Consider the following 26,290-nt stretch of genomic DNA (forward strand, 5'->3'; position numbering starts at 1 on the left):
ACTAGAGGTTCAAGGAGTCGTATCGTTGGATAGGTTAATAAGAGAGCTATATCCAAATCTGAACCGGTTTGATCCATTTGCAATCGCCAACTACTTACATCAAAATATTGGGTTGCCCAAAAAGTAATTGCGGATTCTTTCAAAGAAAGTAAATGCATTTTTAATAAAACTTAGAATGAACTTTAATCAAATATACTTTTTCTACACTTTTTTCTAAAGCAAGCTAAAAGTAACAGCTGATCACTAACAGAAGAAAGAATGCAATTACAGAGTCACAAGCTGTGAAAAAATTTGTCAACGCCGACTATAAGAAAAATCCGCAATTACTTTTTGGGCAACCCAATATCTGTGCAAAATTTCAAGTGGCTAGCTTCATTTGCCTATATGGTATCTTATCCAAACGTAGTCCGATCTGGATAATACTCCGCAATCATGTCGTCGGATCTACTACGATGTACTATTGAAATTTTAGAGAATTCGGATCGAAAATTCGCATTTTATAGCATAAGAAGTCTAAACGGAAAATCGGTTTGTAAGTGGCTTTATTTAGATATAGTCTGATATAATCTACCTTCGAACTATGCATAAACCAGAGAAAATATTTTGTGTCAAATTTCAATTCAATATTTTAATCTATTTTTAGGGGCATACTGCCGGACGAACTTGGCTGAATGGTCGAAAAATTATACATCGATCAAGAACATATAGGTTAGGTTTTATTGAAACGAGAGTGCAGATATTAATCCGCCCCATGCCATAGTGGCGGATTAATATATATGCCTATAAAGTAGGCTTATTATGGTTGTTATTGCCATAATGGCCATTTGACTGTCCGTAAAGATGTTCACGCTCGACGTCCTAGCGTTCGTACCACACCACCTCACGCATTCCGTTATCGCCCGGAAGTCTGCCTGCAGGACCGTATTATGGTCAGGCAGTCTAATACATATCTCAGTCTCTGGGTTCTCAATGTAGACCCCAGGCCTACTCTGTCCCCTAGCATTGATTCATTATTTTAACATGATATTCCAGACGGCTATACAAGGGTCAGTCAGTCCAAAGCTGTGCCGCTGGTAGCAGTGCCTCGCACTCGTGCCGGCAGTGCCACACTCAAGTGTAGCCTCAGGTATCCGATCGAAATCCCCTTCCCTTCCTTCCAGGTTTCCTATCGTGGCCTCGATTATTCTCATAGCTGCAGTGGCTGCCTCGCATTTAATCTGTATGTCAATGGGTCGGATATGTACTATAGTCTCTACTGCTGTAGTGGGCGTGGTCCCCATCGGTCCGCCTATGTCAAGACAAAATATTCTCTGAACCTGTTGTATGGTCCTTATGTTGCACATTTTCTCCATAGAAGTTCACCAAACTACTGAGCCGTTTGTAAGTATTGGTCTACTTACGCTCCTGTAGAGCCAGTGGACTATTCTCGGATTCAGGCTCCATTTCGAGTCTACGGCCCGTCTACATAGGCCCAACATCTGTGAGCCTTCTCAATACGCTTCTGAATGTGACACTTCCAAATCAGTTTCCTGTCCAAGATCACACCTAAGTATTTGACCTTGTCAGATATCGAAATCGTTTATTGAGGAATCGTGGTGCGTTAAATTGGCCGCGTTAAATTGGTGCGTTAAATTGGCCCACCTTCGTCTTCCGTAAAAAAAAGTGCCAGTATTGTACTCCATATGTCTCCTACGTGGGTTAACAAAAAGGGTCCGAAAGGGTCTTGCATATGGCACATGATTGGGCTAGACCATGCCTGTTCACGCATATTTCAGTCTTCTCTGGGTTAAAATTGAGGCCTCTGGGTCTAGCCCAATCATGTGCCATATGCAAGACCCTTTCGGACCCTTTTTGTTAACCCACGTAGGAGACATATGGAGTACAATACTGGCACTTTTTTTACGAAAAAACTGGAAACCCCCTTCGAGTTCTCACAACGCAAAGCTCAAACCATCAACTTGATAGCATATTTTTGCTTTGCATGTATTTTAGTGGTACCTAAATACATGAAAAAATTTGTTTGCGCCATCTAAGAATTGAGCTCTCTTCGGCAATTTTGCTGAAAAATGCCGATTTTGCAAACATATTTCCCCAGTATGGGCATTTCGGGCAAGAAGTGTGGCCATAATATATACTTATTTTTTTGATGAGATACTCGTCTACAAAATACAGAAAAAATACAGAAATACAGAAAAAATAGAATGATACCTTCATTGGTTTTGGTTTTATGATAATCTCGATTTGAATTTTAGTTTTCAAAGATGGATACGTTAAGCTAATTTTGAATTTTACCTAAATAATCCGGCAACAATTTAATATTTTGATTTAAGCTTGTACACTTTCTTCTTATATATAAAATTCAATTTGTGTTTGTTTGTTTGTATGTTTGTTTGTTTGTATGTTTGTATGTTTGTTTGTTTGTATGTTTGTATGTTTGTGTGTTTGTTTGTTTGTCGGTTTGTTTGTTTGTTCCGTATAGATTAAAAAGGCTTAACCGATTTCCTTGAAATTCTCACAGATTGTGTAGGAAGTATAGGCTGTATAAGTAAGCTCAGGCTATATAATATTTTGATATCGGGAGGGGGCGGACCCTCCCCCTTACGCTAAAAGTACTACCCATAAATAAAATAGGATCGATCGGGATAAAGTGGAATTCAAATGAAAGGTATTCAAGAGTAGAGTATGAATTTCATAATAAAAGTTGGGTCCAAGTACCCGGGGGGCCGCTCCATCACCAAAACCCCTTAAAATAGGTTTATTTAACAATCATGGCAATATGAGTCTAATATGAAAGGTATTCTGGAGTAGATTACGAATATGGTCGGGAAATAGGAATAGGCTTTATAATTTATTGATAATGGATAACCTTCCACCGTTGTCCCAAAAACACCACCCAAAATCAAAAGTGGACCGATAAGGACAATATGGGTGTCAAATGAAAAGTATGCGGGAGTAGATAGCGAATGTGGCATACAAATTCATGTCGAAGTATAGAGGAACGCCCAACCTAAACAAAAACGCCCAAAATTGACACGTTACCCAATCACGGATATATGGGGCTACGTTTGTTTCTTCCATACAGACTGTAAAACGGTAAAACCCATTTTCTCGAAATTTTCGCATATTGTGTAGGTTGGTCTGGAAGTAAACATAGGATATATAATTTTTCGGTATCGGAAGGGGGACGGACCCTCCCCCTTGTGCCAAAAACACAACTCAAAATCAAAAGTGGACCGATCGGGACAATATAGGTATCAAATGAAAGGAGAGTAGAATACGAATATAGTATTAAAATTTGAGTCTAAGTACCCTTCGGGCCTCCTCAATCCCAAAACTCCCCCAAACAGACATATTGGACGTTCATTTCAATATGGGGTTAAATGAAAGGTATTCGGGAGTAGATTTCGAATCTGGCATACAAAATCAGATCGAAGTATAGGGGGTCACACCAACCCTCAAAAACGCCATTAGATCCATTATGACTATATGATTGTACGTTTGTCGGGTGGAGGCGGACCCCTCCCCTTACGCCAAAAACGGCACCCATGTCCGAAAGTGTTCCGATGGGCACAATAAGGGTTTCAAATTAAAGGTATTGGAGACCAGAAAACGAATATGGTATTAAAATTTGGGTCCAAGAATTTGATATCCATATTTGAGTCGAAATCCCATAATGAGAACATTACCCTAAGGAAGAACATTACCACCAGCAACCGAGAAGGGGCAAATTCTCACACATCAATGAGTGCTTTGTGAGAGAGATTCAAGTTTAAACTCAATGTTAAGTGACCTTTTTTTATAGGCGAGCAGTGCGACACCTCTTTGGGTAAACTTTTTTAAATGAATGGCATTGTACCTTGCAAATGTTGCCAACGTTAAGAGGGGATAAACACCGCTGTGTTCGATGTTCTCGCCAGGATTCTAACATGTTCAGCGTCATAGGCTACAATGGCACGAATTCAGTATCCGTACTCAGGCGAAGTGTCCCCACTCTAAAAAGATATTCGAGAGTTTAATAAGGCACAGCGGCCCGGTTCGGCTAGTATTTTATATAAGAAATATTTGAAAATATGGTCAAAATTGTCTATCCAATGTGGAGACCTCGGCACCAATATGGAGACCTCGGCAATGAAATTCAGTCTGGAATGAATTGAGATATCAATTAAAAAATTGAAAATCTGTTAAAAAATGCCTTCACGAACTACAAATTAAGAGACCAGCCTCTGCGAAAATGTAAAAAAATGTTTTTGTAGAAATTCTTTTACTCAAGTTTTTTGAAGATTTGTTGAGCACATTCCAACAAATACCACCTCGGCTATAACCGCATAAAATTTCGTGCATATGTCTTTATCCGTTTAGAAACGACAGACTTATTTCCACAACTATTTTATTTTTTTTTTTTTTCATCCCACTGTGTATCGGTTGTACTCAAACACCATCAAATACTGCCTTTTCAAAACACAGCCACAACTATGGTCAAGATCTAAACTAACAATGTGTTGGAAATAGATAAATGTACACATTTTCGAATGCCAGCCACCTTGCCACAAAGTGCATGTTTGCATTCTTTTCAAAACGTCATTACCTATTCCCGATTCGAATTGAAATTGCATTCGAATTAAAAATCAAAATGACTCCGTGAAGAACGCGTATTACAAACACGCAAACCACACTCTTAGTTAGGCAAGCAGTTTTGCGTGACTACCATGTGGGAGGTAGCAGTGAATGTCAGCGACTTTCGTCGTCAATTTGTCGTCTCTCAAGTCAAATATCAAACCACAGAGAGTTATCAACACAATCGCCATTATGATCATTTACAACCTCATCGATTTCGATTTTAGCACTGTCATCATTATGTCTATATTTGCACTCTGGAAAACGGCGGGCGTAACCCATTCCCTCACACCAGACTATCCATTACAACCCCATGCCGAGACACGACGGACGGAGAACCGGATGGCATTATGTAGTACCAAGGAACAACGACAACAACATCAGCGTGTCAACATTTACACTGCGAAAAAAAACGACACGTTTATTTATCGCCACCTTGCGAAATTGTTTGGCATCCGATTTTCATCAGATTCTGGGGGTTTATTTTCTTTTTTGTTCATTTGAATCTCTTTACGTAAATATTTGTTTAGACCCAAAGGAATTATTTGAAAACCGCCTCGAATGGTCAATACTGTAATTTTAGCAGAATATGAGTGTGTGTGTGTATGTGTGTTTCAAATATATTTGCCATATCAATTAGAAATAAATTTCAATAGAAGATTTTTTGCATCTTAAAATATACACTTGGCTGTATTCATGTTGCGGCATGACAAAACTAAAATGAAAACTCATTCACACTTGAGCTCTTCGGCGATAAGATATTCTTCATAAACTGTACAAGCAGAGAGGAATACGGAATGGAACAACGCCGACTGTTGAAAAACCTTCATCAAGTATTTCGTCATCGTCGTCGTTACCATACATTGATCTTCAATTTGTTTTAAGGCATGAAAACTCGTAGATTTTGTGAAGGCTGACATGTACCGTGAGACTTACATGTACCGTGAGACTTACATGTACCGTGAGACTTACATGTACCGTGAGAAACATTCCCACTGTCAAAATCCCTTAAGAACTTAAAATAAAGCTAAATATTTGAGTTCTATAAAATTGGATTTCCCTTATAAAGGATGTGTTACACGGCATGTAGATGTCTTATGACATGTCAATTTAGCACATGTAGAGTTTTAAGGTGGGGCAGTTCGCGAAACACATGGCTTTTCAATTGGATATCAAATTAGATCTTTTCTCTCAAGCACCTTTCGTTTGAGCTCTATATTGTCGTAATTGGTCTATATACCCATTTGACGGGTTTTGGACGGCCCCGAGGCACCCGACCCCAAGAATAGAAACCATGTTTTGTTTTGACTGTGAGAGTGCAAAAAAACATTTCGAACGAATCGCTTTACCAATCTCCGAGATCTAGTGGTTTTGAAAATTAGGGTAATGAGAAGTACTTTTTAGAGGAGGGATGGCACTCAGACATTTCGACTTAAATATGGATATCAAATCCGTGCTCCACTCCCACTCCATTTAATGTGAGCCCCATATTGTCATGGTCAGTAAATATGAATTGTTTGGAGGGTGATTCGGGGCTGGGGCGGCCACCGGCACTTATTCCTGAAAATAGATATCAAATCTGTTCGTTTCTCCCAAATATCGTTGATTTGAGCTCCATATTGCAATACTCGTAAATGAAGTTCAGTTTAGGGTGCGCTTTAGGGCGTACCCCCAAACACTCGGCTCCAAAATTGGATATCAAATTCGTTTTCTACTCTCAAATATCTTTCATTTGAGTCCCATATTGTCGTAATGGCACAACAAATAACACAAATTTTAATGTCATATTTGTAATCTACTCCAAAATGCTTTTCATTTGAATCCCATATGGTAGGCTAATATGCTAATTTGTGGGTACTTGGGGTGGGGCGACTTCCCTATTGGATTTTGTATGCCAGATTCGTAATCTACACCCGTATACCTTTCATTTGAGGCCCATATTGACATGAACGCCCAATATGTGTGTTTGAGGAATTTTAGGGTTGGGGCGTCCCGATGGGTACTTACACCCAAATTTTTATGCCGTATTCATATTCTATTTTCCAATACCTTTCATTTCATACCCATATTGTCCCGATCGGTTCACTTTTGATTTTGGGTGTTTTGGGTAAAGGGGGAGGTTCCGCCCCCTTCCGAAATCAACAAATTATAAAACCTATATCTCTTTACTGACCATATTCGCAATCTACTCACGAATATCATTCATTTGAGTCCCATATTGTCATCCAAAAAACCTAACTTAAATGGATTTGGACCCAATATTTAATATGAAATTCGTACTCTACTCCTGAATACCTTTCATTTGAGTCCCATATTGTCCCGGTCCACTTTTATTTTTGGGTGGTTCTTTTGGAACAAGGGAGAGGTTCCGCCCCCCCTCCCACATCAAAAAATTAGCCTATGTTTTCTTCCAGACCAACCTACACAATCTGTGAAAATTTTGAAGGTAATCGGAGTAGCCGTTTTTGACAAACAAACCAACAAACACAAAATTCAATTTTATATGTAAAATATGACTTAGTTTAGAGAAAATTTCCATACCTTTATAAGGATGTATAAAACATTTTCCAACTCGGATTCTATCTATTCTAAATTTCATCAAGACTTGACTACACTCAGTGAAAAAATCTTTTTATTTATGAAATGTACCCTTATATTGGAGCTTCATCAACATACATATTAATCGATCCGTCCGTTGGAATAAACTTTTGCCATGCCGAGAAAATATAGCTCGTCAAATCTTAGAAAAATTGGAGTCAAAATGTGGGTTCCAGAGCAAAAATACCAAAAACTTGGCCATATGTTGATAGCTCTAATAAAACTCCCCGTTCCAAATTTAAGTCTAAGATGTTTAATTTTGAGATTGGTCTCATGGGAGATATATCAAAACATGGGCGGATTTGGATCATATATGGCGTGGAAGTTGATGAGTAGACAAGGGATGATTTTTTTAGCTTTTATCTTTTTGGCAAACGAACAACGCTTGCAAATTATTGAATTTTTTTTACCAAAATCCGTGCTCTGTTAAGAAAGTTCATCGCACGTTTCTTCCATTGAGCGACGGAGATCATTTTTGGCTCAATGGGTACGTAAATAAGCAGAATTGTCGATTTTTGAGTGATGACCAGCCAGAAGCATTGCAAGAGCTACCAATACATACAGAAAAAGTCACAGTTTGATGCGGTGTATGGGCTGGTGGCATCATTGGACCGTACTTCTTAAAAGATGATGCGAATTGTAACGTAACTGGGAATAGTGAGCGCTATCGTGACATAATATCCAGTTTTTTTTTTTTGCCCAAAATGCAAGAGCTTGACTTGCATGACATGTGGTTTCAACAAGACGGTGCCACATGCCACACAACACTCGTAACAATGGACTTATTGAGATGCGATTTCGGTGAACATTTCACGTTCGAAACCGATCAATTGGCCGACTAGACGGTGCGATTTAACACCTTTAGAAGTATTTATTCGTAAGATACTGGCCGAAATGTTGGAAAGAGTATGCCAAAATTGGACTAAGCGATTGGACGTTTAAGGCACAGTCAATGTGAACATTTGCATGAAATAATTCTCAAACATTAAAATATATGGGCCGTACTACCAATTCAAATAAGGATTTCATGAGTTGTTCTGAATTTTATGCGTGTTTTTGTTTGAAAAATTTTCCTTTGGCTCTTAATCCAAATTTCAGCAAAATCGGACATTGTCTAAAATTGAAGAAGTTATTGAGAAATAACTGAAATAAACAAGGAAAAATTTTAGTATTTATGAGTGTTTATAGGTATGTTTTCTTTAGATCTCGTCAAGCTCTTTCTCCAGAGCCCCAAATCACACAATCGGTCCGGTAGATCAATAGTTATAGCCTCTTTAATGTAAGACAAGTGGAAAGTGTTCAATTTTGCCACCCTTTAGTAAAGATAAAGACCAACAACGCTATTTTCCTGAAAGCATATGTCGTCCTCTACAAATACCTAAAACATTTTTTAGCGCTCAGAAAAAGTTTTGGACTTATTTCCAATTTTTTACCGTTTGGCCCACAGGGCGTCACTTATGTTTTAGGGCTCCCCAAACAAAGTATCCAATGTATTTTCCGCCCACTTATTAAACAATCTATCATCATCTCATGTCCCTCACACACACGTCAATCACGCAGTGTCTCTGCCACGTCGTTAAAGTATCAGATATTCGATATCGCCTGTACAGTTAAACGGCCCGACCACATCAATACCACTGTCCCGTAATGTTAAAAGTCACGTCCTGCGTATGATATTAGCAAGCGTATAACACAGTGTACTACAGTTCGCTGTCCTAGTCAACCCTAGTCCGTAGGCCATCGTGGCGCATGCTAACCTCTGCTCTATGATGCTGAACGCCTGAGTTCGAATCTTGGCAGGAACATCGGAAAAATGTTCAGCGGTGGTTATCGTTTCTTAATGCTGGCGACATTTGTAAGGTACTTTGTTATGTAAAAACTCTGATCTTTTCACTGATTTTGATCCCACCCAGAGAAATCCATAAACAGATGTCCCCATATTTACAGTTCCCCGGATTTGACTTCTTGAATTCCTAGAATCGACTATTTTTGTATGGTGGGGTTGAAAAATGCTGTGTACAGTATGTTTGTATCCCTCAACAAATGCAAATTTGCCCATGAAAATTCCTTTAGGGGAAAGGGGCAAACTTGTCACATATCAATGAGTGCTGTGCTCAATGATAAGAGGCCTCCTTTTTACAGACGAGTCATATGCCGTGCCGTAGTGCGACACTTCTATGGGGAGAAGTTTTTACATTGCAAAGTACCTCACCACTGTCGCTAATTAGGAGGGGATAACCACCGCTGACATTTTTTCTAATGTTCCTGCCAGGATTCGAACCCAGGGGTTCAGCGTCAAACGCGGACACGCTAACCACTGCGCTGCGGCGGTCTCTACCCCCAACTCATACACTTAATTCCAACCAGTTAGATTCATAAATAGATATTGCCCCCATATATACCGATCCAACGATTCGATTTTTATACCCAGACAATTTTTACCCGTTTAGCTGAAATTTGGTATGAAAACAGCTCCGATTTTATTAAAAAGAAGAAGTCATAAAACGAAACTCTAGAACCCATATTCGTTGAGCTTTGATGTAACTCACTTAACCCAATGAAGGTTGAAAAATCATGTGAGTAGCACTGTTAGTTCTAATTGTAAGATCTCAAGTACTATCTATGTTTAGAAGCTAAGATTGGTATGCAAATATTGTAGAACAATGCCAGCAATAGATATCGCACACGTTTGTAATATTACCTCCAATAAATATCAGTTCATAACACAGTTCCATAGAAAATCCATTTTTAAAGATGTGATTTAGGGCAATAATAATTAATGGACTATCGTAGTACACCTTCTGTAATTTAAACTCCCCTGTTAAGATTTCCTCGGAGGTACTTTTATTGCATTTAACCACATAACAAAGTCCAAGTTTGTATCACAAAACGAATATTAAGTGGTTCGGAGAAGAAACTTCAAACAAATGCTTTATTGGAAAGTCAATAATCGTCGACTAATCTAATCTAATGGTGATAAGACTTTAATTCTCTACTCACTCTGGTGTTGCTGATGAACAGTTGTTGTACAGTAAATTGTTGCTTTTAATTTTAAATATTGCCTCGTTTGGGGGAGGTTAGACTACACCGCTAAACAGTTATCGTTGCCATTGCATTTAGGTACAAAACCCACTATGAAGTGGATGGGTGTTAAGAATTATCTTGAAATAATCCAGATACGAATGTCGTCTGAGTCAATAGGAAATGTTGAAAGTACTACTACCTATGTTACAATCAAAAGCAAGAGCTTATTGCTCACGTAGGCTACATTAAGACCTATTGGTTTTCTAAGGGAGAACTTTGGCAGCAATGTATATTTAGAGAAGTAATGAGGAACTCCTATTTACCTTTTTTTTGCCTTTTCACATTGGCCCGGCGATCTTCTGGAATGGGTATCCCCTCTTTTGGTGAATTGGGTTGATAGGATGCTGAAAGGTCAGAAGTTCTTTCATACAAACTCCTCTTTCATCCTCTGAAGCACGGGTGATAATTCTGATACATTGGTAATGTTTTGATCATTTCATCACATTAAAAGTACCAACTCTTCCACGCGAACTTTAGAACTTTTTCAACAGTTAACATTTTATATGATACAGCTGCGAAGACCCACTGCGGCACGCCGTATGGATTCGGCTATAAAAAGGAGTTCCATTTCGAAATATTAATATACGGCCCTTAAAAAATACTAATTTTTGAACGTCTTCAAATTCTAAGTCGATCGAGGGACGGACATGGGTCCCTCGCAGGAAATCACGATGGCGGTCGAACGCGTAAAGCACAACTATTTTCTATTGACGAAGGTCTTTGTGGATTGCATATGAGTCATATCGGTTCAGAATTGGATATAGCTCCTATATAAAACGGCACTTTGGCTAGATTTCTTGAGCCTCCAAAGCTACAATTATTATCCGATTGTTATACCCTCCACCATAGGATGGGGATATACTAATCTCGTCGTTCTGTATGTAACACCTCGAAATATGCGTCTAAGACCCCATAAAGTATATATATTCTAGATCGTTATGTCATTTTAAGTCCATCTAGCCATGTCCGTCCGTCTGTCTGTCGGAAGAACGCTAACTTTCGAAGGAGTAAAGCTAGCAGCTTAAAATCGTTTTCCCAAAGGAATCTCAGGGCTGGGGGTACATCAGATTTTCCACGATCTTTCGTGTCGGTTTGAGTTGGATTGGGCACAGGGACAGGACTCTTCGTTGAGTTCGCTGGAATAAGGGAAACCTATAGGTTTGGAAGCCACCGTAGCGCAAAGGTTAGTATGTCTGACTATGACGCTGAACGCGTGGGTTGAAATCCTAGAAGGGTGTAGCGTCGTTCAGGCGAAGGTCTTAGCGATTTTAAGGTACTAGATACAATTTCGGATTAGGTGAGATCAGAACTGGAAAGCGTTTCTTTAAACCCTGGGGAAGGCTATTGGGCTATGCTATATCCCATGGTATCAAGCAATGGCCTGGAACAACGCCACCGATGATCTTGCCAGGAATTTACCACTAATGAGCGCAGATTTTGATATATAATCAGTGAACCCTCCCCTGTGTATGTTTAAGGGTAAGGTGGACGCTATTTACGGTGAATGCCAAATGAGGCGTAGGCTCACGCCGAGAGATGCATTGCGCTATGGTCGAGTGTTTCGCGGAACAGGACGTAACTCTCCCTGGTGCTGAGGAAGCATGATCTCGGGTTGGTGAGAGGAGATCTGATGGGTCACTGCACCGTCAGGTTTCTGACGGAGGCGGAGGAGTGTTTTTGGTAACCAGAGAGAGTTGAAGACTGTCGAAAACCTTTTATGTCACTGCCCCGCAATTGCTAGCAGAAGACACAGTATAATTGTCGAACACTTACATGAATTCTCTCCAGTAAACCACTGATTAACGTAGGTCAGCTGATCGATTTCGTTAACAACATATTTGTCCTGTGCGGTTGAAAATAACGATAGTAGAGCAAACGATGGGATTGGACGAAGCAGAGAGTATCCTATCATTTCTGACAAATAACATGAACATTCCTCTAAGGATCAGGGGCAAATTTCTCGTATATCAAAAAACCAAAAGCATTTCTGTCCAAAATTAACTAAATTATTTACAACTTTCCTAATCTTATACCACCATTTTATTAAAATTTTATTAAACCACATCATTGCCAATTTCCATTGAAATTTACTTTAGAAATGACATATATAAGCCGATTTTTAGAAATTCGTAGGCACCAAAAGGCGCATGGTATGTAACTCAACCAAAAGAACGCTTGTGGGCGCATTAGATTGCTCAAGTACGCATGTGTGCAGCGCGTGGTACGTTACTCCAGCTTTTGTGGTGAATGGTATCACAGTTTGGACGATTTTTGTAAATGGACCATAATTAGCTTGTGCTAGGTAAATGATCATAGAAACGCAATTTAATAATAATCTCGAATCCATCTAAAACTCACCTCATCTATAGCTTCTTGAAGTGGCTTGCCAGCAGCCTGTGCAACGGCTATGGGTAATTGTTCGATGAAATCATTTGTCACAGAGTTCGGACCATTTGTGATATTGTTGTTATTGATAATTGTATTGTTGTTGTTGTTGTTTGTGATTGTGGCCGCATTATTGGAATTGTTGTTAGTGGAAGTGTTGATGTTGTTATTGCTACTTGATATGGTACAATTGCTAATGGATGTATTTGGCGATGTTGGCGTTGAGCTGTTATTTGTGATGTTTAGCGAACTGTTGATACTGTTGCTAGTCGAGTTCAGGAGATTGCTGCTGCTACAACTGCTGTTGTTGCCGGAATCCTGAAATGATGTGATGGCCAATGGTGGCGAAGATGCTGTGTGTGATGCATCCGATGATGTTGAGGTGGTGCGATCTTTGACAAAAGTGCCATCGGGACGCACTAATATCTGTTTGGTTCCAATTATCTGTACAAAAATAATGAAGAAAACAAAAGTACAAGTTTCAGTTTAGGTTATGTATGAAAGTAAAATAATTCTTAGGACAACAAAATCTATGATTAAAGCAAACAACCTAAGTTCTAGAGAATCTATCAAAAATGAATTTAATAGCAAAAGTCGTAAAACGTCTCATTTTATTTTGAAGAAATAGTCATCAAATAGGTAAATACTCAAATAATTTACAGCGAAATACAAGTTGTTACGTAATAATTCACTTTGACCATGGGTGCACTAAGAAACAATTTGCCATTTCTCTATAATAAGAAGCAGAATACAAATCCAGCATTTCTTCACATTGGTTTCAGATGTACAATGCTATAAAAAATAAATAACTTTCAGAAGATTTGAAAATTGACTAACGATATGAATGTTAATTGAAAAAAAAAAACAAATTGTTCCTTTAAATTGCAATTCCAGTAAGCGAAGAAATGATAATAAGTTTGGTGAGATAAATTGATGTGGAGTTTTAATGCCAACAAAAAATTTTAGTTTTGCCGCAAATTCTGTTCTCCACTTATGTTACAGTAAGGCTTTCGGGTTTCAATACTTTGATTAAAATATAATCGGACAATCAATTCGCCTTTTATGGACACAAAACCTTAAATCGAGAGATCGGTCTATATGGCAGCTGTATCCAAATCTGATTCGATATGGGCCAAAATAGAGGAAGGATATCGAAGGGCCTAACATAACTCACTGTCCCAAAATTTCAGCAAAATCGGATAATAGATATGGCTTTTATGGCGAATTGGTCTATATGGGGGCTATATGAACGTATAGTCCGATATAGCCCATCTTCAAACTTAACCTGCTTGTGGACAAAAAAACAGAATCTGTGCAAAGTTTCAGCTCAATTTCTCTATTTTAAAAGACTGTAGCGTGATTTCAACAGACAGACGGACGGACATGTCTAGATCGTCTAATATTTTTACGCTGATCAAGAATATATATACTTTATAGGGTAAGAAATGGATATTTCGATGTGTTGCAAACGGAATGACAAAGGTATTATAACCCCATCCTTCGGTGGTGGGTATAATACTACTTGAATAATCATCTATGAAGTTAAATAAGAATCAATCAGCGATAAAAATTTGATAAGGATGGTCATGTCCGTTTGTAAATTGAAAATAAATTTAAAAATAGCTTCTTTTTCTAAGTTTTGGTTCTTTGGCTCATTTTCATTGCTTAATTTCTACAAATAAGGAAAAATCTAAAATTTTGGGCCAACTTTTTTTCCAGTGTATATTATAATCACAATAGGTGGTGAAGTTTTACAGTACATTCAGATCTTCGAGAGGTAAATTTTTTCAACATCTTTGGAAGTACAAATTTGGCTAGGGAATATACTCCCATTCTATGGTGGTGAGTATAAAAAATATGTTGAAACAAAAAATGTGGTCGTTTAAATTTCTCTTCCGCTTGCAGTTTAGTATTACTCTAGATCTAATCTAGTAAGCGCTTCTGCTGAACTTTTATAAATCCTTCAGCATTAATAAACTAGACAAATATGTAACTCCAATTTGTTCCATATTTTAGTGTTAATTGTTGTTATTATAAGCTTAGATTCAAGCATTGACCTGATTTTGTAAATATATGATTTTATCACCTAATTTACGTAATAAATTAGATCGATTATTAACACGTCTTTGACGTCTATTTAAAATTTTAAATTCTATCTAATAAACTGCTATCCTATACGCAAATTCGAATTTTTACGGGATTATTCCCCTCTCTCAAGTAGTCGATAAATTCTTTGACTTTGCGTCACTGCAAGACCCTTTGATGAATAAAAGAGATTCTTGTTCTAAAAAGTTTTTAATGTTCTTTGGCAAAGAATACCCAGCAAAATTAGTTGGACGTTATTCTAAAAGAACATCATTTTATGTACTTCTAATGTGACAAAGTTTGTTCTTTTCTTACATCTTGAGATGTAATGGTGTAAATCATTGATTATGCCAAGTTTAAATGCTTCTGTGAAATAAAAATTGGAAGTTATGAATGAGTTGCACGTTTAGTAGTTTCAAATTGGCATATTCTTGGTTAAGCACTGTACGCCAATCTTGACTATTTGAGCTAGGTGCTTTAAAATGGGGCTCGTCATACCCTTGCAGAATTTTTGGTCGATTTTCGATTGGTCGATGAATATTCTATGGTCATTTTCTTCTATGTCGACTTTACGTTGCGCGTTTTGAATGATTTTTTCAAATCCCATTTTGTAAATTAATTTAAACAAGTAAAAACGTATTAAGTTTAACCGCTCCGAACAGTGGACTCACCACCATGGATATATTAACCATCCTATTTTATTACAACTACACTACAATATCTATAGTTTTATATAAACAGGGGCTTGTCTGGATGATATTATATTCAGGTCCCGCGAACTCTTATAAATGCAAGTCACAGTTTCAGCGAAATCAGGTAGTAAATCCGCTTTTTATGGGATTATGGAATCGGTTTATATGGCAGATTTGGATCCTATTTGAGTCGAATGTTGGGAGGCTTAGAACAATTCACTATTTCAACTTTCAACGAAACCGGGTAATAGATAAAGCAGTTATGGGTTTCAGACCTTAAATCGGCAGATCGATCTATATGGCAGCTATATCCAAATATCGTCCGATCTGAACCATATTTGAGTCAGATATCGGAAGGCTTACAAGAACTGTTTTTAATTTCAGCGAAATCGGAAAAAATCCGGCTTTAACGGGCTTAAGACCCTAAATCGCCAGATCGGTCTATATGGCAGCTATACCCAAATATAGTCCTTTTTTACCCATTCAAGAACTAAATTGCACATAGAAGAAATAAGAGTCTGTGCACAAATTTCAGCTCAATACTTCAATTTTAGAAAGCTGTAGAGTTATTACAACAGACGGAGAGACACACGGACATCGTTAAATCGCCTTAGAAGCTAACGAAGATCCACAATTTATAAACTTTGCAGGACCGAAAATGGATATTTCGATGTGTTGCAAACGCAATGACTAAATGAATACACCCCCTATCCTATGGCGGTGGGTATAAAAACAACATTGAAAATATTGAACCTGCACAGCAGTAAAAGAAGGGAATAATTCGCTGAAAAGGATGTAGACAAATTTTACATTTTTCGGCGACAGCTCCGTATTAAAATCACAACATTTGGTGCAGGTTTCGAGTATATCCAGATCCCCTAAAAATAATTTTTTTCAACATCTTTGGAAGCAAAAATTTTGCTGGGTAAGAAAGACAATCACCACAAAATCGCCATGAATAATGAAATATTTATAAGTTGTTGAGACTCAAAAACAAAACATGATGGTTATAGACCGCTGCTCCTACTACTTCTGTCGAAGTGCCTCTACGGCATATCCGTTTTTTATATTTTATTTGTATATATTTCTTTTTAAATTTTTTTTTTTGCTTTGAGTTCGGGGTTAAAACCTGTACGTGAATTAATTACAGAATAAAACGCAATTCGCCTGATCGACGGTTCATTCAAGTCCACATTTCAGTCTATCGGCAAAGGAGAAGAAACAAAATTGTGGAAAAAGCCCAAATCTAGTCATTACAATACAGAAGGAAATCGCCAATGGAAAATTCGCAACTTAAGTGAATGCACAGGTGAAATTAACATCAGAGCGTATAGAAGCACAACACAGACGCAAGATTTTTGTCAATGTGTTTTAAAAATTCAAGAAATCTTACATCATCACGAGTTGTCGAGTTTGATATATGAGAAGATTACCGAATCGTAGGTTGTCAGAGGACTCAAGCCAACTTAGACAACAAGTAGCCAAAACAACATTCGCAACTTAATCAGATTTCAGTCTTCAGCTTGAATTTGCTTAAGATTAAATACTAAAATTTCACAATCTGCAGAGTGAGAGTTCTATATTTCATTCGTACATTTAACGAAACTTCTGGCAACACGAATGTCGAGTTTTACGCAGATACCTGCCATTACGGCCCAAACCTGCGAGGCCCAAGGCCCAAGGGTGAATACAATGCGTCTACCAACGCCCCCACATGTGGTAATCCACACATGAGTACCAATTTGATCCCACGTATTTGGACGTGTTCACCTCCTTGGTTAGGAGCGGAGCACTACCTAAAACTCCTTCCGATCTATGGGTCACGGCACCCGGTTGAAAACGCAACTCCACGCCGAGCTTATACTCTACCTCACCATTGTCAGGCTGGAACCAAAGTTCCAAGGGCTCCTGACACCCGTGGTACCAGATTAAAGTCTCCGGTCAGACTTCGTAGCCTTAAAAGACTACTACCAGTTGAACCCCAAACAGTTGCGGACTGGTCACCTGAATGGGAGGAAATCACCCTACGCCGACCTCAGCCAGCATACAAAAAGTATGCATCAAACATACAGCCAGACAATATACACAAAAACACAAACAGGACACGGCAGCCCTCACGGGCTACGCCACATAAATCAGCAACAACATGGGACTTTACAATCAACGCGGCCACCCTCACGGGTGACCGATCACAACCACAACAGCTAAGGGAATCAACAATGGGCAAACACCGCTGCATCAACATGGGCAAGGCAGGTGCCAGGCCACGTCAAGCACAGCAACACCTCGTTATGGATAACTAGCGTGCATTCATACCTCCACTAAGTCTAGTCCGCATCCTAAGAAATACTTCCCGGGAAAAAGTGGCCAGCCTTGCAACAGTCGTCTCGTCCTCAAGGGCCCTAGTGAAATCCCACACCGCATCGCTAATCCCCGTCGCGCCTAAATCTCTAATGTCTGCATAGTACGGGCATTCTGTCAGTACATGCCTCCAGTCCTCAGGTCTCCCACAGTCGCACAAATCAGTCGCGGACAGGTTCCTCTGAAGCAAAAATGCATTAAAGGAACCATGTCCCGTCAGTATGAAGCCAGACTTAGGCCGAAGCCAAAGTCCGGGCGGTCTCGTACGAACGTCGCGTCACGAATAAATTCGTAAGTCACCCGACCATTGTCACTGTTCGTCCATCTAGTCCTCCACCTATCATCAAGACGCTCCAAAAGGAGTGTCTTGAGCCGCCTTATATCCCCATCTCCAAGCTTCGAAGCGCACTAATGGAATTCCCTTTTTCACACTATACAGAACGGCCATGTAACTCACGAGTAAGTCAAGCGGTGGCGCGCCAAGCAATACCTGTAGTGCATCTGTCGAAACAGTCCTGCACACAGGCAAGCAAGCCAGCATTGTCATATGATACATTTTTATACCCTACACCACCACTGTGGTATAGGATATTATAACTTTGTGCATTTGTTTGCAACGCCAAGAAGGAGAAGAGCTACACCCATTGATAAGTATGACGATCGACTCAGAATCACTTATTGATTCGATTTATTGTAGCTATGTTCGTCTGTCCGTCTGTCTGTCTGTCCATGTATTCTTGTAATCAAGATACAGATCGCATTTGTTGTGCACAAGTCACTTTTTTCGTCCCAGGACGAACGCTATTAATTTTGAAAAAAATCGGTCCATATTTAAATATAGCTCCCATATATATCTTTCATTCGATAAGCTCTCTTAAAGCTGTAGAAGTCACAATTTTGGTCTGATCTTTATCAAATTTGGCATGACGTCTTTTTTTTTGAAAATTTCATCGGTTCAGATTTGGATATAGCTCCCATATATATCTTTCATCCTATGCGGCGATCGTTAAGTTAGTACGTGTGCAAAATTTCATCCAAATCGGATTAGACTTAGATATATATCTTTCATCCGATATGGCCTTTTAAGGCTGTAGAAGCCACAATTTTGGTCCGATTTTTACAAAATTTTCTACGAGATGTTTTTTCTAACGTTCCAATACGATTGCAAAATTTCTTTAAAATCGGTTAAGATTTAGGTACAGCTTCCATATATATTTTTTATCCCATATGTCCATTTAAGGCCATAGCCGCTACCGGGTAGTCGCCACAATTTTGGTTCTATCTTTATACATTTTAGGGTGAGGTGTTTTAAACTCATTAAAGTCGGTCCAGATTAAGATATATCTCTGATATATTTATCCGATATGACCCTTAACGTCTGTTGTAGCGACCGTTTAAGTCCTATCGAAAAAAATCTTACAAGGTTCCATTCAGTTTTTCAATAGATATGCAAAATTAGTCTGACTAAATTTCAATATAGATTTCATGTATTGAAAGTCATACGTATGTTGACTCTGTGGTGTGGGGGTATTATATAGTCGGCTCTGCCCGACTTTTACCTTTCCTTACTGGTTATACACGAGTTGGAGTTGTCTCATCATTAAGCTTAAACTTGAATTGGACAGCACTCAGTGATATGTGAGAAGTTTGCTCCTGTTCCTTAAAAAATTTGTATTACCATAGATGGGGCTACTAGCCTCATAATTTTTTTAAAAACCGATTTCGAGTATATTCAGTTGACATGGCGGTGGCCACAGAAAAAGAAAATATTGTGTAAGATTTTGTAAAGATTGGTTGATATAGGTATTTGCTTTACTATATAAGACAAAGTCGGGGGATATATAACTAAGGAACGATAACAAAATCTGGACCTATTTTTTTTAAATTTCAATAGGATTCATCTGTAGGTGGATAAATATCTGTGATTCCAGTAATACGAACTACTTTGCGCTCTTACCTACCTGAGTAAAAGATCGCAGCCTGATTGAACAACGATTTAAGATAGCTAAGACAGACTACAAATAGGCTTTTCTGTAGTGCGAATAGACAGAAGGACTGAACGAGTTTTCCAAATTCCTAAGGATGCTCTCAAATGCATCTACCTAAGAACATTCCATTAAGGAACACAGCGAAAACTTCTTACACATCCATGAGTACTGTTTTCTTCATAGCCGAGTTCGAACGCCGTGCCGCAGAGTTCATCTCTTTTCAGAGAAGTTTTTATATGGCTTAATACCTTTTGCCAGGGTTGAAACCCAGGCGTTCAGCATCATATGTCCGTCTAATGTGCTGAACACATGGGTTTAAACCCTGAGAAGAACATCAGCAATAATGTTTAACGTTCATTATTTGTGGGGCATTAAGTCGTATAAAAACCTCTCTGGGAAGAGATGCAACTAACCTTTGCACCATGGAGATCCAGCAACCCTTGGGAGCATTCTGAGACATAACGGAACATGAATAGAATTTAGTTTAGAAACTTTCGATGTAGTGGATGCGACGCACTTTGGAAGCCTTCTCTCCTAACGAAATGCCGACAAATTTGATAGTCAATAGGATGCTCAGCTCCTTTAAGGGAAAGGATAAAGGTTGTTGCCTTAAATCGTTCAGAAGGCATTCGCAAACCTGGCCGGTTAGGCGAAGGCTAACGAAGAAGAGGATACCGCAGAACCAATCCCTAATCATGATATATAATGTTTACTTCCTTACTAGAATGAGGTTCAAGCAGCAGCGACCCGGCTGAATAACAACAATACAGAAGGAGCCGATGGGTTGCCCGCTGATCTATTTAGGACCGGAGGCGACACACTTATAGGGCGTATGCATCAGTTCGTCTACGTGATCTGGCTAGAAGAACGCATACCCGCTTATTGAACCTCAGCACACTATGTCCCGTACATAAAAAAGGAGATTAGATGGAATGTTCCAAATATAAAGAAATAAGTCTCCTCCCCATCGCATACAAGACACTCTCGAGCGTACTCTGTGAAAGATTGAAACCTAAAGTCAATGAGGTAATTGGGCCCTATCAATCCAGCTTTAGACCGGGTAAATCTACCGTAGACCAAATATTCTTGCTGGTTCAAATCCTGAAAAAGATCAGAAACCATTCCTTCGTTAACTACGAAGCCGCTTAAATCGGAGGATCGGTCTATATGACAGTTATATCCAAATCTTGACCGATATAGCCAATTAATCAAAGGATGTCAAAGGGCTTAACACAACTCACTTTCCCAAATTTCAGCAAAATCAGATAATAAATGTGGCTTTTATGGGCCTAAGACCCTAAATCGGAGGATCGGTCTATATGGCAGCTATATCCAAATCTGGACCGATCTGAACCATATACGACACGGATGTCAAAGGGCCTAACACAACTCACTGTCCCAAATTTCAGCAAAATCGGATAATAAATGTGGCTTTTATGGGCCTAAGACCCAAATCGGCTGATCGGTCTATATGGGGGCTATATCAAGATATAGTACGATATAGCCCATCTTCTAACATAACCTGTTTGTGCCAAGTTTCAGCTCAATATCTCTGTTTTTAAAGACTGTAGCGTGATTTCAACAGACAGACGGACGGACATGTCCAGATCATCTTAGATTTTTACGCTGATCAAGAATATATATACTTTATAGGGTCGGAAATGGATATTTCGATGTGTTGCAAACGGAATGATAAAATGAATATACTCCCATCCTTCGGTGGTGGGTATAATAATTATTTCGCGGAAAATAAGTACACAAAGGACACAACAATTTAAACAAATTGCAAAAACCAGATTTAGCTAAAAGCCAGCCAAAGCCAGGGTAACAACAACTCGAAAAGTGTTTTGAAACGTTTCCTTAAGGGGATTTTCCGCCACTTACACTGGTTTACTTTGGCACACCAACATCGATGGGTTGACTTTGTAGTTGTAACCATTCTATTGAGATTTTTTTTTATGTTTGACTTTTATTTTCGTTACTTTTATTTTTGCATTGTAAAATAAGTTTACAACGAGATAATGCAAATAAAAATAATCATGCAAATACATATGAAACGATGAGGCTGCTGTTAGCATTCTTCTGTCATGACAAACAATTTACAATGGCATCTTGATGAAATAACAAAATGACGTTAATCTCTTCTTATGACAACGGACGGACAAACTACTGCGTTAGTAATTTGGGGAAGCGGGCAAGGCTTTGAATGATTGAAGTGCACTTAAAACTTATTTATAGTAAGGTGCGCGATTTGTGAACTGTAAACACGTGACTGACTCACTGACCGCAATACTAAAGATAGGCAAAATAACGAAAACGCCGTGCGTGACGGACAATAAAAAAATTCTCCCATCCTCACTCATCCACGCGGTACGATTCAACCCTTTGAGACAACATCTCCTAACAGCAGTAATGGTCAAACAGGGTTTGGAAGGTTTCTAATTTTAACTGATGCTCTCCATTTCAAATTTAACAAGCAAAAACGTGCCGAATCGTATATACCCTCCAACATAGATCGCATATGACAAGTTCTTTGCCCAATATCTCTTTATAGACAAACAAAGGATAATAAATACAAATTGCTATCCTATAGGAGCTATATCAGATGATGGACCCATTCGAACTATACTCAGTTTGCATGTTGCATCCCATAGCAGAATTCATTAGGTCCCCGATACATCAAATCGGATAAGAACTGCGCCCTAAGGGGCTCAAGAACTAAAATCGAGAGATCGGTTTAGATGAAACCTATATCAGATAATGGATCGATTCAAACCATATTTGGAACCTATGCTGAAGGAGAATAAAAAGTCACTGTGCAAAATTTCGGCCAAATCTGATAAGAATTGCGTCCTCTAGAGGCTCAAGAAGACAAGATCCGAGATCGGTTTATATGGCAGCTATAACAGGTATGGACCAATTTGGACCACACTTAGCACAATTCTTGAAAGTCATAACAAAACATCCTATACAAAAATTTCAGCCAAATCGGATAGGAATTGTGTCCACTAGAGGCTCAAGAAGCCAAGATACGAGATCGGTTTATATGGCAGCTATGCCAAAACATGGACTGATTTGGCCTATTTACAACACCAACCGACCTGCACTAATAAGAAATACCTGAATACAGAAAGACAGATGGACGGAGAGACGGACGATCGAGAATGTATATACTTAATGGGGTCTCAGATCAATATTTCGATATGTTACAAACGAATGACGAAATAAGTATACCCCCATCTTAAAGTGGAGGGCAAAACAGGGTGATTTATTATGGGTAATATTTTTTTGAACCATATCAACAAAAAAACCGTATGAGGCAGTGCTTGGAGTATTTGAGAGAAATATTCTTCGTGAAATATATGGACCTGTTTGCGTTAATGGAGAATATAGGCGATGTATGAACCAGGAGCTGTAGGACGACTTTGGTATGGTTACACGTATCCAAATACAACGGTTGCGTTGGCTAGATAATGTTCTCAGAATGGACGAAGAATCTCCAGCAACGAGGTCTCTCGAAGTCAAACACGGTGGTACACGCAAACCGGGAAGGCCAAAAGCCCGATGGAAAGATCAAGTGGTGGGTGAGACACCTCGAAACTTGGTGTCAAAGATTTTAGAAAGAGCGCAGAAAATCGAGGCGCTTGGAACGCTATTCTACGTTCGGCTAGTGGAACAAATGTTCTTTCATAGCCAATTAAAGAAAAGTAATTAGAGTAAGTATTTTTTTGCAAAATCTAATGAAACACTCAAATTTGAATTATATATTTAAAATTTTTATAGGAATCGATTAATTGGTCTTTTCCAGAAACTTTCTAAAAAAACTTCATATAAATGTTGCTCGGGGAAGTTTCCCAGAACTTCAGGAAGCTCTACGTGCAACAGCGAAGTTAGCTACCAAAAGTGGTCTAGGTATAAATCCGTGCAAGACTGAAGTAGTTCTTTTCAGCAGGAGATAATAGTTGCCTACAGTGGCATCTGGCTCCTTGGGAGAAGAGAATGTTCCATTTAAAGAAAGCGCAAAATACCTGCGTGTTTTGCTGGACAGGAAATTGAACTTCAAATCTAACATGTTAGAAAGGGCAAGAAAGGCAACTGTTGCCGTATACACCTGCAAGAGAGCTATTGGCAAAATTGGGTGGTTTAGACCGTGAGTCATGCATTGGGTATATACAGCACTTCTCAAACCTACAATGCTACATGGTGTTGTGTTCTGGTGGACGGCGCTTCAAAAGTCCACCTACTGCTCAATACTTAACCGGATCCAAAGAATGGCTTGTTTGTGCATCACAGCCGCACTGAGGACGACACCATCTGATTCACTGAATTTAATGCACAAAAACCGTCTTCGACTGTCGCAGATCTGTCAACAAGATGGCTGAACAGTTTAAAATTCACCTGTCTTGGGTGCAGGGAATTGTAAGACGGACGAGCTTGCGAGACTACGAACTACCTTACACGTTCCAGAGAAACTGGATTATGTGGGTATGCCTCTAGCAACATGTAAGCTAATTTTTTCGAATCAGGTCCGAAAGGCAACGAATAATAGATGGTCATAAAAGGGGGCTGTGATCATTCCAAAATTATGTGGAGAAATTTAGACTTGAAGAACAGACGTCTCAGTCATTGTGTCCGTCATGACAGGTAACTGACTAATCGGAAAACATGCTGACAGACTGAAGGTTGCCAGCAACGACTTTTGCAGAAGCTGTGAGGATATCGAAGAAGAAGAGACTATAGAAAACCTTCTGTGTATGTATCCCGCACTAGCAGTAAGAAAGAGTTCCACTTTAGATTCTCATTTCTTTGAGAACCTGTCTGATTTAGGGGATGTGAACATTCGCAAGTTTTTGGGCTTTTTAAACCGATCTGGATGGTTTCTTCTTCTGTTCGTGTGATATCACAATGAACGAAAACGTCTAAGTTAGTCTGATGGCAGACTGTCACTTAAACTTAACCTTACCTCGGGGCCTAGTGCAAATCGGATATCGTTCCCGTTAGGTTAGATTGAAAAGAGGGTGAGGATAATAATCCGCTTATGCAACTATGGACATACACCTAAGCCACCATTCGGCTTTCTGTGTGCTCTAAATGCTAAAAAGTTGCCTTGAAAAAGAAAATCTGTGTCAGGAATTCCACGCTACATACAAAATCCTTAATTGTTTTCCATGCCACGCCCCTAAGTTGGTTCAGGTGTGCTATTATGTCCCCACCTAAGTGCCGGTGTCTGTTACCCGCAAAAGCTGGGCAATGAAACAGGAAATGCTCCAACGACAACTCATCTTCCACACATGCTATCACTTGCCGCACCAATTTTGCACAAGTGAGACTGTAGACCAAGGTATCCTTTATGATACCGAAATCTATACTGACGTCCTTCTTACTTTATTTCAGTAATAGCCTCGTCTTTCCACATTCGTTGCCCACATCCTTAACTAGAACAGCGTCTCCCCGAAAGGCGTGTTAACCAAGTTTGTTGACGGCAGTTCTATGGTCTTCACTGCCAAATCATCTGCTCTTTCATTCTTCCCTTCCCGTTGGCGGTAACGTTTCTTCAATGGACCTATTTAAAAAAAATGGATCGATAATGCCATCGGCCCAATACCAGCCCATCAACAACACCAAGATGTTGTTTTCTCGAGATATATTGTTAACCCTTGTACGGAATTTATCTGTTCTTCACCCTAAATGCAACAGTTTTGCAATTTATGTAACCATTTAGCCAGAAATGAGCCTCATCGATTATGAATACCATAATAAGATCGTTACAAACGATGAACAACGTCGTTGATCTTTTGGGAGTATCTCCACGATGAAATGCCAGAATATACAGAACACTTTTCACTTTCACAGATGACTTTATGGCAACACTACTACTTAAACTACTTAAATTTCCCCTGAACATTCCGTTAACGAAAAAGGGTACTTCTCTCATATCCATGAGTGCAGTCCGATTAAAGTTTAAGCTCAATGATAAGGGGCCTCCTTTTGTATGCCAAGTCCGAACGGCGTGCCGCATAGCTACACGACTTGGTAGAGAAGTTTTAACATGGCAGAGAAGTTTTAACATGGGGGTAACCACCGCCGGTATTTAAACTCAAACGTTCAGCGTCATAGTCGGAAATGCTAACCTCTGCGCCACGGTGGCCTCCATTATTACCTGCAGTTGAACCATCCAGATCGCTTTAAAAATCGCAAACATATGCCTTACGTTTATAGCCCTAATTCTTCTCACCATTGAAAAGTCCAATAAAAATAAAATGAGTTCATTTTAAAACAGACTATTAATCATATATTACATTTTTTTTTTTTCAAAAACAAGGTACTGTACTTATTTTAATCGCTTTTTGGAGTTTACTTAGAGCTCAATGTTGATTTATTGCAATAAAATAACTTTTATTTACATAATAATTTATTTAAACTGCACTTTTCGCTGTTTTATAGATTTTAACAAAATCTGTTCAAATCATTCCAAAATTACTT

At 39.0% G+C, this 26,290-nt stretch overlaps 1 protein-coding gene and 1 long non-coding RNA gene across 6 annotated transcripts in view; both read right to left on the reverse strand.

Annotated features, from left to right (window-relative positions):
• LOC131997656 (uncharacterized) overlaps window positions 1-26,290 on the reverse strand; it is a 312,520-nt gene that overhangs the window by 102,995 nt on the left and 183,235 nt on the right. The window lies entirely within an intron of this gene.
• LOC106091244 (RNA-binding protein fusilli) overlaps window positions 1-26,290 on the reverse strand; it is a 188,487-nt gene that overhangs the window by 49,285 nt on the left and 112,912 nt on the right. For all 5 annotated transcript variants that reach the window (XM_059368857.1, XM_059368856.1, XM_059368854.1 and 2 more), the window contains one exon: window positions 12,655-13,125. In XM_059368857.1, coding sequence (XP_059224840.1) covers window positions 12,655-13,125 — 471 coding nt within the window. The remainder of the gene's footprint in view (window positions 1-12,654; window positions 13,126-26,290) is intronic.

Source organism: Stomoxys calcitrans, chromosome 5, assembly GCF_963082655.1.
Source record: "Stomoxys calcitrans chromosome 5, idStoCalc2.1, whole genome shotgun sequence".
Taxonomy (NCBI): Eukaryota; Metazoa; Arthropoda; class Insecta; order Diptera; family Muscidae; genus Stomoxys; species Stomoxys calcitrans.